This window comes from Triticum aestivum, chromosome 3B, assembly GCF_018294505.1.
Source record: "Triticum aestivum cultivar Chinese Spring chromosome 3B, IWGSC CS RefSeq v2.1, whole genome shotgun sequence".
NCBI classification, from domain to species: domain Eukaryota; kingdom Viridiplantae; phylum Streptophyta; class Magnoliopsida; order Poales; family Poaceae; genus Triticum; species Triticum aestivum.
This window is the reverse complement of record NC_057801.1, coordinates 529,645,408-529,659,199: the sequence shown is the minus strand read 5'-3', so window position 1 is coordinate 529,659,199 and position 13,792 is coordinate 529,645,408. Positions and strand designations below refer to the sequence as shown.

Here is a 13,792-nt window from a genome sequence, read left to right as displayed (position 1 = left end):
AACACTAAGCATTATATCTGGCCTAGATGCACATAAATAAAGCAAAGAACCAATCATGGAGCGGTATACCTTTTGATCGAACTCTTTACCATTGGCGTCGGGACCCAGATGACTTTTAGTTGGCATTGGCATCGTGTATCCTTTGTAGTCTTGCATTCCAAACTTCTTCAGGCAATCTTTGAGGTATTTTTCTTGAGATATGAAGATGTCGTTGCGTTGCTGACGGATTTGGAGACCCAGGAAGAACTTCAGCTCGCCCATCATGGACATCTGATATTGCTCTTGCATCATGTGCCCAAACTCATCACTATATTTCTTGTTGGTGCAGCCAAAGATAATGTCATCCACATAGATTTGGCACACAAATAGTTCACCGTCATATGTCTTCGTGAAGAGTGTAGGATTTAGTGAACCAGGTTTGAAGCCTTTGCTCTTCAGGAAGTCTTTGAGCGTGTCATACCAAGCACGAGGGGCTTGTTTGAGGCCATACAGTGCCTTGTTGAGCTTGTATACCATATCAGGATGTTTTGGATCTTCAAAGCCAGGAGGTTGTGCAACATATACTTCTTCTTCATTCTTTTCATTGAGAAAGGCACTCTTTACATCCATTTGATACAGAAGGATGTTGTGATAATTTGCATAGTCTAGTAGTATGCGAATGGCTTCAAGCCTAGCCACCGGAGCAAATGTTTTATCGAAGTCAATTCCTTCCACTTGAGTGTAACCTTGTGCAACGAGATGAGCCTTGTTTCTGACAACTTGACCATGCTCATCTTGCTTGTTGCGATATATCCATTTGGTGCCAATGATGTTGTGCTTTTGAGGATCAGGACGCTTGACCAATTCCCACACATTGTTCAGCTCGAACTGTTGAAGCTCTTCTTGCATAGCTTGAATCCATTCAGGTTCCATGAAGGCTTCAACAACTTCCTTGGGTTCAGAGATTGAGACAAATGCAAAATGCCCATAGAAATTGATTGGTTGTGTTGCTCTTGAACGAGTGAGTGGACCAGGTGCATTGATGTTGTCAATTATCTTCTCAATATGCACTTCATTTGCAACACCAGGATGAACAGGACAAAGATTTTGCTCTTGTTGATCAATGTCATCATTTGGGGGATTGTCTTCAGGTTGAGCATTGTCTTCAGGTTGATTAGCTGCAGAAATGATAAGCTCTTCTTCAGTCTGAGCTTCAGACAGAATGATCTCTCCAATTCCCATCTGCTTGATTGATTCACTTGGAGGTACTTCATCTAGCACATTTGGCAGGTTCTCTCTTTGCGACCTGTTAGTCTCATCTAACCGCACATCCACAGTTTCAACCACTTTATAGTGAAAGAGCTTGAAGACTCTGTAGGAGTGCGAATCCTTTCCGTAACCAAGCATAAAACCTTCATGTGCTTTCAGTGCAAATTTTGAAGTGTGATGTGGATCCTTGATCCAACACCTAGCACCAAATACTCTGAAGTATCTTACATTTGGCTTCTAACCAGTCAGGAGTTCATAGGACGTTTTCTTCAGAAGCTTGTGAAGATAAACACGGTTGATGACATGGCATGCAGTATCAATGGCTTCAGGCCAGAACTTCCGTGGAGTCTTGTACTCATTGAGCATCGTTCGGGCCATCTCAATAAGGGTTCTGTTCTTGCGCTCCACGATGCCATTCTGCTGTGGTGTGTATGGAGCTGAGAACTCATGAGTGATGCCCACAGTATCCAGATATAGGTCGAGGTCGGGGTCGGTGTTCTTGAACTCAGTGCCGTTGTCACTTCTGATACGCTTGATCTTGACGCCATCGTTCGTCATGGCATGATTGGCAAAGCGTCTGAAGACATCCTGCACTTCATTCTTGTAGAGGATTATATGTATATCTTGAATAATCATCAACAATGACGAAACCATAGAGGCAAGCAGTGGTAGTAAGGGTAGAGTAGTGGGTAGGGCCAAATAATTCCATGTGCAGCAGCTCGAAGGGTTGAGATGAAGTCATGATTGTCTTCGAGGGATGCTTGGCCCTAGTCATCTTTCCAGCTTCGCAGGCACCACATAGATGATCCTTCTTGAACTTGACGCCTTCGATGCCCACGATATGCTTCTTCTTCGCGAGAGTGTGCAAGTTCCTCATGCTAGCATGCCCTAGCCTTCGATGCCAAATCCAGCACTCTGAAGCTTTTGCTAGAAGACATACGGCCATCTATGGTCCTGCTGAGAAATCTACCATATACAGATCGTCTTTCCAATACCCTTCAAAGACTAGAGACTTGTCAGATTCCATTAGCACAAGGCATCGATATTTTCCAAATAGCACAATCATGTTTAAGTCACAAAGCATTGAGACAGACATTAAGTTGAAACCAAGGGATTCAACAAGCATCACTTTATCCATGTGCTGATCCCTTGATATTGCAACTCTACCTAGACCCAATACCTTGCTTTTACCAGTGTCAGCAAATGTGATGTGACTCTTGTCTGATGGACATAGCGTTGAATCCATCAGAAGACTTCGATCGCCAGTCAGGTGGTTAGTGCATCCACTGTCCATAATCCATTCTGAAGCACGAGGTGTCATAGCCTACAGTGCAGTTTGGGGGATAGGCTTCACCAAGCGAGTTGTGAAGCATAAACATTTGACGAACAAGTGGATCATGAAAATTCAGATCTTGGTTAGGATAGATAGGATGAGTGTCAAGGAATCCCGGAACAAAATACATAGTAAGACCATTTGGGCATTTTATCTTGCACCCCACAAGATGTTTAAGGTCCCCGGCATTAGCATCGGACGCCTTTGATTTCTGGCTGGAGACCTTTCCCTTGGCACCACGTGCCATGAAGCGGTAGGTGGGAGCCGAGTCGTCCTTGTCATTATCAACAGCGTTGGTGACGGAGCCATTGTCTTCAGTGTTGAAGATGGACTTGGCGACGTAGGCTGTAGCTAGAGCCAGACTCGCAACACCAGAGTCGGACTCCTCCTCAGACTCCACCTCCGCCTCCTCAGAAGCAGACTCCTCCTCTGAATCCATCTCCTTGCCAACAAAAGCACGAGCCTTACCAGAAGAGCTCTTCTTGTGTGATGAAGACTTGGAAGAAGACTTTGAGGATTTCTTCTTCATCTTGTCATCAGAATCATATTATTTGCTCTTCTTCTTCTTCTTCTTCTTCTTCTTCTTCTCATTGTCCCACTGTGGACACTCAGAGATGCAGTGACCAGGTTTCTTGCAGTTGTGGCAAGTTCTCTTCTTGTGGTCATGGGTGGAAGCTTCATCATTCCTTGAGTTGGATCGTGAAGACTTTCTGAAGCCTTTCTTCTTGGTGAATTTCTGGAAGCTCCTTTCCAATGTCTTCAGGATCACCAGAACTGAAGTCAGGTTCTTCTTCAGATGAGGAAGCAGCAGCCTTTGCCTTCAAAGCGCGAGTTCGTCCATAGTTGGGGCCATAGATATCCCGTTTCTCAGATAGCTGGAACTCATGTGTGTTGAGCCTCTCAAGTATGTCAGACGGACTGAGAGTCTTGAAGTCAAGGCATTCTTGAATCATCAGGACTAAGGTGTCAAATGAGCTATCAAGTGATCTCAGTAGTGTCTTGACTATTTCATGCTTTGTGATCTCAGTGGCGTCGAGTGCTTTGAGCTCATTTGTGATATCAGTGAGGCGATCAAATGTGAGCTGGACATTCTCATTGTCGTGTCTCTTGAAGCGGTTGAAGAGGTTGCGGAGAACACTGATCCTTTGATCTCGCTGAGTTGAGACGCCTTCATTGACCTTGGAGAGCCAGTCCCAGACTAGCTTCGATGTTTCCAGAGCACTCACACGGCCATACTGTCCCTTGGTCAGATGACCACAGATGATGTTCTTAGCGGTAGAGTCCAATTGAACGAACTTCTTGACATCAGCAGGGTGACCCCTTCACCGGTCTTGGGAAAGCCGTTCTTGATGACATACCATAGATCGACATCAATGGCTTCAAGATGCATGCGCATCTTACTCTTCCAGTAGGGATACTCAGTGCCATCGAAGATGGGGCACGCAGCGGAGACTTTGATTATCCCTGCAGTCGACATAGCTAAAACTCCAGGTGGTTAAACCGAATTACACAGAACAAGGGAGTACCTTACTCTGATACGAATTGAAAGAGCTATTTATCGACTAGAGGGGGGTGAATAGGAGATTTTTATGAAAGTCTTCAAAATATGGGAGTTTCAAAGACAAACAATAGAAATGACACTATTCATATACAGCAGAAGGTAGACTACACTAGACAAGCCATAGTCAAGTATTCAATGAAGTGAAAGCACGAAGACTATCAGCAACTAGGCAGTATGGATCAAGATGGAAGATAGTATGAAGCCAATCAGGACAAGTAGTCACACAGTGAAGTCAAACAGATAATGCAAGCAGGCGATGACTTCACGAAGACAAACTATAAGTAAAGAGAAGTGAGAGAAAGAACCAGTAGCTTCGGGAGGACAGAGATTTGTTCGACTAGTTCCAGTTGTTGTGACAACTGTATGTCTGGTTAGGGAGGCTGAGATTTAACTCAGAAGACCGTGTCTTCACCTTATTCCCCTTGAGCTAAGGACACCTAGTCCCCGCCCAATCACTCTGGTAAGTCTTCAAGGTAGACTTCCAAACCTTCCCAGACTTCGTTCACCAGCAATCCACAATGACTCTTGGATGCTCATAGTCCTGAAGTGTAACAAGTCTTCACATCACGCGGACAGAAAGACTTCAGTGATGCCAAACACTCTTTGGGCTATGGGTGGTTTGGGCTTTGTCCTTGCAAGGATTCTCTCTCAAGTGCTTCGGAGGTGGGTTGCTCTCAAACGACAAAAGCCGTGTACTAACTCTGAGCAGCCACCAATTTATGGTGTAGGGGGTGGGCTATTTATAGCCACTGGGCAACCTGACCTGATTTGTCCGAAATGACCCTGGGTCACTAAAGAACTGACACGTGTCACAACGGTCAGATTTCAAACACACGCGGCAGCTTGACTTGGGCTACAAGTAAAGCTGACTCATCCGACTCTGGATAAGATTTGCTCTCATTGTCTTCGCTCAAAGACATAGGATTTGGTTGAGCATCACTTCAGTCACTCTGACTTTGTTCACTTGGACCCCACTTAACAGTATGGTGGTTCCTATGACTCAACAAAGAAGAAAAGGAAACAACGAAACAACTAAGTCTTCGCGCTCCATAGTCTTCACGCGATGTCTTCTCATGTCATAATCTTCAACGTGAATAGCTTCACAGACCACCATTGTCTTCAATGTCTTCACACATTTTTAGGGGTCATATCCGGTAGGTAAACCGAATCAATGAGGGACTACTACCTGTGTTATCCTGCAATTCTCACAAACACATTAGTCCCTCAACCAGGTTTGTCATCAATACTACAAAACCAACTAGGGGTGGAACTAGATGCACTTACAGCGCGCCGCTCAGTTGCTGACATCAAGGAGGCTTCGGCTGATACCACGACGCCGAGTGCCCATAACTGTTCCCGCGTAGCTGGTTAGTGCGTATAGGCAAGTGGCCAGACTCAGATCAAATACCAAGATCTCGTTAAGCGTGTTATTATGAAGTAATCATGAACGCCGACCAGGGCCAGGCCCACCTCTCGCCTAGGTGGTCTCAACCTGCCCTGTCGCTCCGCCACAAAGATCCACACAGAGGGCTGTCGGGACAAAGGTCCTTTCAGCCCCCAATCCATGAATCACTCGCGGGTACTCTACGAGTCGACCCGACTTTAGTCACATCATGTAATTTGTATAATATGTATGTATGTATGTATGTATGTATGTATAAACCCATGATCACCTCCCGAGTGATCACGACCTGATAGTATAGCATGGCAGACGGACAAGAATGTAGGGCCACAGATGGAATACTAGCATCCTATACTAAGCATGTAGGATTGCAGGTAAAGGTAACAACAGTAGTAGCAAGGATAGGCTATGCATCAGAATAGGATTAACGGAAAGCAGTAACATGCTACACTATTCTAATGCAAGCATTAGAGAGAAGAATAGGCGATATCTGGTGATCAAGGGAGGGGGCTTGCCTAGAAGCTCAGCCGAGAAGGAGAGGTCGTCAACACCGTAGTCGTACTGGGTAGCAGCGGCGTCGGTCTCGGTTTCTAGCGAGAGAAGAGGGGGGAAGAAACAATAAATATAAAAGCAAACATATGCATGACGATGCATGACATGACAATGAACGGTGCTAGGTGTGCCCCAACGCGGTAGTAGGTGATACCGGCATAGGGGGGAAACATCCGGGAAAGTATTCCCGGTGTTTCACGTTTTCGGACAAATGAACCGGAGGGGGAAGTTGCGTGTTTGCTATGCTAGGGATGTGTGGTGGATGAACGGGTTGTGTATTCGGATTTGTCTCGTCGTTCTAAGCAACTTTCATGTACAAAGTATTTTCATCCGAGTTACGGATTATTTTATATGATTTTCTAAAGTTTTAATCATTTTTTTATTTTAATTATTTATTTAAATTCGAATTATCCAGAATAGTAAATGATAAAATAAGCATGACATCAGGGTGACGTCAACAAGTCAACTGGTCGGTTGACCAGCCAAACTAGACAGGTGGGTCCAGTGGGACCCACATGTCATTGTCAGGGGCACTTACAGGGGGTTTAGACTAACTAAATGGGTTAATTAGCGGGTGGGGCCCAGTAGTCAGTGAGAGATTAAGTTTTTAATTAACTAATTTCATTAATTAGCAATTTATCTATTTATTTTTATTCATTTATGGCGTGGGGCCCGCATGTCATGGACACAGGGGAGCCACGTCAGCGCTGACCGAGGTCAACGGGTCAATGGGGCCCACCCGTCAACGACACAAGGGGGCCCACGCGTCAGGCCAACTCAGCGACAGCCGGCGACTCATCGGAATCACGTCGGCGAGCTTGTTCGCGGCGGCACGTCCTCGGGCATCGTCAGAAATCGCCCACAGGGCATCATTTTGGTCGCGGTCGGGCGTGTTAGAACGGCAAGACGATGACGCGTCGGTTGATGGTGGTTTCGCGGGCTGCGTGGCCGGAGACGAGCAGTACGACGTCGCTGGCGGTGGGGTGTCTCGGGCGAGCAACGGCAACGGCGATGCGGCGCGCTACTGGGAAAACGGGATGGCTAGTCGGACCCTACTCGATGCGGTGAGTTCAACGGAATCATGCCCGTGACCATTCGGTCACCGGAGTCTTGTCGGCGACGAGATCCGCGGTGCTGCGTCCGGGCGCTTCGGCGGCAGCTAGTTAGGGCGCGCGAGAGAGAGCAAACGGGGAGGAAGCGGGGGCTCACCGAGCGGCACACACGGTGGCCCTTGGGGGTTTAGTAGCAGTAGAGGGCGTCGCCGGAGTTGGTGAAAAGCGGCGGCGAAGCTTGTCGGAGCATAGGAGGAAGACAGCGGCGTCGTGGGCGTTGCAAGGCTCGATTCAGCGCTGTAGTCGAAGCAGAGGAGCGAGGCAGAGCTGTTGGACTCGTCGGATAGGTGAACGGGCGACGGTGGTCGCGTCTACTGCGAGCGGCGGCGACGAAGGCGCTCGGCCATGGGGGAGAGCGAGGAGCGGCGATGTGGATCTGAGGGGAGAAGGAGGCCGAGAGGGAGCGTGAGGTGAGTGGGAGATGGGATCGAGGATGCGGGGGCGCTGGCGATCTTATCCCCTTGACAGGGACGGCGAGGTGGTGCGACGGGGACGCACCCCTGTTCGTCCTGTTCATGGGGTGGGCGGAGGAACAGGGCGCGGGGAATGAGGCGACAAGGGGGACGGGGGAGTGGGCCGACCCGGATGGGCCGGTTGGCTGGCTGGCTGTTGGCTAGTTGGGCCATTCGCCCAGGGAGAGGGGGGTTCTTTTCCTTTTTTGTTAGTTTTGTTTTCTGTTTTTGTGTTTTCTTTTCTTTTCTTTATTTTCCTTTTTTGTTTTATTTAATTTAGGGTATTTAAGTATTTTATAAAATTGTGTCTTCTACACCATAATTACCTATGCCATATTTGGCACTGTCCGGACATTTTTGTTTCAACTTTTGAAAACTTTGGGTGGTTGTCACTAATTCATTTTTGAATTTGAAATGTTTAGAACTAACACGTGATTAGCAACAGTAATGGAGGTGACGTGGCATCATTTGCAGAGCTTCACTGTAGCATAATTATCCGGGCGTTACAGTGTCCCCTGTTACCATCGCACCAAGGCTACCTATTCGGGATCCCCCATCCCGAGATCTGATGTATTTGACTCCAACACTAGTCCCTAGTACAACCAATTGCACATTGAGCAACCAAAGCACCGAGGACCATCCAAGTGCGCATCTATAGGGTCCGAAACCACCAAGGTCGCGGAAAATTTCTTCCACGATGAACATGTTCCAAATGACATCATGTCCCATGAACCGCCACTTAACATATCCCTCGTGGCTAGGTTCTTTGCTCATCTTTGCCGAGTTGGATGTAAATGCTGATAACTCTGGCAGCCTGAAGAGTGAAACATAAACGACGAAAAACCTCATGATGTGAAGCTCGTAATAAAATTTATATAGGGAGCAAATTAGCAAGGGGAAATGTCGGTGCCGAAGGGAGAGTGGGAGCCGGACACAATAATGTTTTCACTTTCAGTTTCAGAAAAATTTCAGTACCAATCGAAATCATCAAAATTAAGTGAATTTTAGTGATTTTGGTTTGCTTTTTGGACAAAAGGCCGTAATATTTGCTTGACATTAATTAATATGGACCACGCTACGCGTCGGCCGCCGAATCTTTTAAAAGCTCGACAATCGTTCGACCTACAGCTATCTAGCATCATCCTAATCACTGCAACAAGATTAGTGTTGCAGAATTCTTTGCTACAAAGCTTATGTTGCAGCAACCTGTTGCAATATAGGTGATATTGCAGATTTTTTTCTTTGCTATTTTTGCAGCATAGATGTTATTGCGGAAGAAAATTTTACAACACAGATGATGTTGCAGAAAACATGTGTAGCTTTTCTCGTCTTTATCTTTTTACAACATAGGATGTTGTTACGGAAGATAATTTTGCAACACATGATGTTGCAGAAAAAATTGCGAAAAGAGACACACGCGTCACAGGGAGTAGGCGGTGGATCACGCACGTGCGATCCGCCGGCTGATGGCAAGCGTTTCCCATTAAATATTTGCGTTTTTTGAAGTTATTTTTGAAAAACACTTGAATCAACTCGTAGTGCTGAAATTACTGAAATATTTTAACCGGAAGGTAAATATTTTAGTGACTTTTGAAAATAATAAAATTCAGTGAATTTAATCGAAATCTGACTGAAAATGAAAACCATGGACACCGTACCGATGGGTAAAATATGAAGAAACTGAGCGAACCGACAGGCTGGGTCTAACTGAACGCACAAGACGAGCCGGACCTTATCCGAAAACCTGCCCACCTTCAAATCACCGTGGACGACCAAGGAGACGGCGGCCGTGGGCACAGGAGGCGAATCCGCATCCGGGGGGAACAAGAGCAGAGGAATCGGGAAGAGATCCGTGTTGGTAGTAACTGGTAAGCACCACAAAAAAAAAAAATCGATTTTTCTTGCTTCCCCCGTGACCTAGGTCTGCATCTCCTCATCGTTGAAGTGCAGGATTGATAGCCGGATTCCCGGAGGGAGACGAATTCGACCTAGCAGCGGAGTTGGGAGCCCGATTCCAGGTGGGAGACGGCAGAGATCACCAAGAAGGACGACATCAATCGCTATAAATAAAGGGGGCCAAGAACACCCAAGGGCCAAGGCGCAGCCAGAGATCCGGGTGCTGAGTCTTTTTTTGCTTGCTGTTGCTGAATACTAGTGCTAGAAATACTTGAGGAAATTCCTAGCCTGCAGGCTGCAGCAGATGGAAGGCCCCTTCCCATTGCTTGTGCATGATCTTGGGAACCGTACAGATGACTGCCAGACGCGGTTCAGCATCTCCAACCAGGCCGTGAGCACCGCAGCCATCCATGAACTCAAGGACTACAGGTGCTTCGAGTCTCCACAGGGCTGGGTGCTCGCGCTGGAACCTGCTTCCCTGCACACGTTCCTGTGGCGTCCTCAGGACGGCCAGAGGATCAGCTTTCCATCCCCAAAACAAGAATTTCCCAGGAGGTGCAAGTGCCTGCTTTCCGACAAGCCTAGCTCGACATCGTCTTGCACTGTTCTGGTCCTCGATCTTGACCAGCCTAATCTGTTGGTGTGCCGAATCGGAGGAAGCCAATGGGACTCTTACAACTATGAGCTCACCATGTTCCTCGCAGATGACAAGCCCCGGGAGATACATATGGCCAAACTTAAAGGCATTGCTGCTGTTGGGGGCAAGGTCTACTACACGTTCACGGGACACGCCCTTGGAGTAGTGGAGTTCAGCCCTGAGCTCAGCCTCACTGAGTTTGAAGTTGATATGGTTGAACTGCCCGACACCATGCCGTTTACTTCAACTTACTTGGTTGAATCATGTGGTGACCTCTTTATGGTGGTCGTTGTCTTTCTTGGACACAACGTGCACAAAATCGACAAGGTCGACGTGTATAAGATGGATTTCTCGAGGCCGGAATGGTGCAAGGTGGACAGGATTGGTGATAGGGTGTTCCTCTTGGGTGGAGACAGCATCGGAGCTTCCAACTTTGGAGCATCATGTTCGGCCAGTGAACATGGTTTGTCTAGCAACTGTATCTACTTTCTGAACAACATCGCTGCCGAGGAGAATTACCTGCACATTTTCAACCTGGAGAAAGGGACTGAAGAAGTGCAACGTCCTTTTAGACACAAAAATGGTTGCCTGCTGCCACCGCCACGTCCACCGATGTGGCTGTTACCCACAGACGACTGACTTCATGTGCAAGGAAAATTTAGCACTGTACTAGTACTTTTTTTGTTTGTTTGGATACCTGCAATAAAGTGGTGCCTAGCACCTTAGTTCAAGGTTTTGGTGTATTCTCAGTTAGAGAGGGTACATGTTTATCATGCGTCGTAGAATTTGTTTTCGTTGTCACCTCTGAAATGTGAACTTTGTGAAGAGAGGAAAACTATTACCATCTGCATTTATCACTGTTTTCTCCAAAGCATTAGATTTTTGTGTATATATCATCTGTCAAAACGCAACTGAGATATACACCTCTGTTTTTACAGCAGTAGTACCATACACCTTCATCTTCATTTGAGAGAATCTGATGTACATAATTTATGAAGCAATAAACTTAATTTTTCTGCTATGATCCGATTAATGTTAATGGATTATTTGTGATGAAATACATAGTCGGTGTAGAAACTCTAGATTATCCATATTGTCTTACGCATGGCTTCTTTTCAGTCTCCACAGCTCCCAACTGGTTGTCCATCTGCCAGACTGTTTCATCTTGTGCGCAAGAACTGGATGGGAATGTCCAACTGAAGACTAATTTGCAAAACCAGCAAGCCTGCAACATGGACAAAATCATCTCAGTGGAAGAAGTGGAGTACAATACATCTTATCATTAATACTATCTTGGTTTGATACAGGCAATGAAATTCTGACATTAAGTAACGTAAACATGATTCCAAAATATAGGACATGTGAGCGTTACAGACTAGTAACAATGAACTGACTATTGACCACTTCCCTACACACACAAAATAAGTAGATGAACATGATAAATCAGAAGTCCCAAGGTCATGCCATTGATGGTCTGGGAAAATCTTCTCTAATCTTAACTCATATTGTGCGTCTTATCTTCTGTGTTATCTGAGTTGAGAGAATGTCAAAGGTATTGAAGAGCTTATCACCCTGGTGCATTGGCCCAGAGCTTTCAGGTGTTTTAATACTGAGCTAAGTATTTGTAATGGATAATAATGGATGCCAAGAAAAGAATCATACAGTCTTCCGGTGGTTCCTGTCAGGACCGTCTGCAACGTAGCAACACCTGAAGGCAAAGTTCAGTTAATTTGAATTGCTTCCACGAGCACGCGAAGACAGCTGAGCCGTCCATCCCGGATCCAACGTCTTCCCTTCACCCGTACCATTTCGCGAGTTATGATGAAGCTGACACCGTGGATCACGCATCGGACGGCTCCCCGACTCGGACGCGTCGCTGTTCACTTTCCGGCAAAAGGCTTGCAGCCTCAACCACTAAGTATTCATTTTCTTCTTTTCTTTTTTGGGTTTGTAAGGCTATAAAGCCAGGGATTGGAGACGCTAGAACCATCTCCCAGTTTTCTAGGGTTTCCCCCTTTGCGCCGCCAGTGTTCCTGGCTGGCTAGGTTCCTTTGTAAGAAGCTAAACTGCTCCAATCTTTCCTCTGAAAGTGAATGAAATAGCTAAGTTCAGACTAGTTCCTCTGGATCCAGTTCTTCAGATCCTCCTTGGGTCTGACAGTTCCTACCATACCCTCTTGATAACCTACAGGCTACAAAAGGGGATATGTCAGCACACAAGAAACAGAAAGTGACTATGGAAATATTATGAATCACAAGTACGCAAAGCACTAGAGGACCTAGTTAGCATCCTGCCATTCATCGTTTTCGGAACTTATCTATAGAAAGTATTTTTCTTGTATGTATTTCTTGTTATCGTTCTCATTATCCTTGGAGCATATCCATCAAAAATAGCTTTACAAAGTATTTTACTTGTATGTATTTCTTGTTATCGTTCTCATTATCCTTGGAGCATATCCATCAAAAATAGCTTTACAAGTGAGAATTGGATAGGGTTGCCTGCCTTCCCCAGAACGGTGATAGCAAAAACGGCGGGACTGAGACTAACGAATATCTTTGGTATTGCCATGGATAAATGTCAAACTTTAGTCTAGAAGTGTACTTGTCTAACACCCAGCGAAGAAAGTGCACTTGAACAACTTATAGAAGTGCAAGAGCAATTGATTATGTAAAAACAACAATGTTATTAGAGCCAAGTTTATGCACTACAGAGAAAAGGCAGCAGGGAGATATAAGATATGTGGGGGTTACAAACTAGTAATAATGTTCTTGGTTCAAAAAGAAAACTAGTAATAATGTTCTAACAACTTGCCTACAGAAGAACATTATGTAGATGAACATAGTAAATCAAGATTCCCAATGTCATGTGTCATGGATGGTTTGTGAACATCTTCTCTGTTGTCTTCATTCATATAGCACAGCCTATCTTCTGTGTTACCTGAATAGATAATGCAAAATGATCAAATATAGGGATATTGAATAATTTACGACCTTGGTGCTTCGGCCCAGAGTTTTCGCGTATTTTAGCACTTAGCTAAGTACTCCCTCCGTCCCGTAATTCTTGTCGCAACGACATTTTTTCAAAAAATTCCTTCAGGTTTATCCGACCGAACCCGCGGTCCAGTCGTCTGTGCCTGGAGCCCACTCCTAGTCCTCAAGTCCTCACTGGCTCACTCCTCGGTCCTCACTTTCTCAGTACAATACTTATAGATGCCCTCTTTTTGTTTATAGATGCCACATTGTCAGTATTTGATGATGATTTTAGTTGCTAGATGCCATTGTTTGTCTATTTATTAGATAGAAACCGATTTTGACATTGAGAAATTTGTGTTTCTCTAAAATTTTACAGGAACGCTAGATGAGTAAAAGGAACAGGACATTAAATTCTTGCTAGAAGGGAGTATATTAGTAATTGAGGAGTTAGATGCAGACATTAGAGATCTTGCTAGAAAGGAGTATATTAGTATGGGTCCTTACCAACCAACTAATCATACATATGTGTAACAGCCTGGTTTTTGCCCTCTTTTCTTTGCCTGATTTTCTTCTGAGTTGGTTTGAATTTGGAGTTTTGAATCATTCCATTTGGACTTGATCACTTGG

At 45.5% G+C, this 13,792-nt stretch overlaps 2 protein-coding genes across 3 annotated transcripts in view; one reads left to right on the top strand and one right to left on the bottom strand.

The window, feature by feature from the left end:
• The first annotated feature begins 9,343 nt into the window (after positions 1 to 9,343).
• On the top strand, positions 9,344 to 11,050 carry LOC123070736 (uncharacterized). 2 transcript variants are annotated; one of them, XM_044494048.1, is made up of 2 exons: positions 9,344 to 9,528; positions 9,606 to 11,050. In XM_044494048.1, exon 2 carries the CDS (start codon positions 9,861 to 9,863, stop codon positions 10,830 to 10,832), a length of 972 nt encoding a protein of 323 aa, XP_044349983.1. In that variant the 5' UTR covers positions 9,344 to 9,528; positions 9,606 to 9,860; the 3' UTR covers positions 10,833 to 11,050. The 2 variants fall into 2 exon arrangements, with proteins under 2 accessions (XP_044349983.1, XP_044349982.1); XM_044494047.1 differs by having other exon boundaries at positions 9,347 to 9,528; positions 9,611 to 11,050.
• Positions 11,051 to 12,306: 1,256 nt separating this feature from the next.
• Positions 12,307 to 13,792, bottom strand: part of LOC123067572 (uncharacterized) — a 57,488-nt gene continuing 56,002 nt past the window's right edge. Inside the window, exon 4 of the mRNA XM_044490314.1 lies at positions 12,307 to 12,384. Within this exon, the coding sequence (XP_044346249.1) occupies positions 12,307 to 12,384 (78 nt within the window). The remainder of the gene's footprint in view (positions 12,385 to 13,792) is intronic.

Coding starts and splice junctions, on each gene's coding strand:
- LOC123070736 (XM_044494048.1), top strand. CDS start 9,861: ATGGAAGGCCCCTTCCCATTGCTTGTGCATGATCTTGGGAACCGTACA.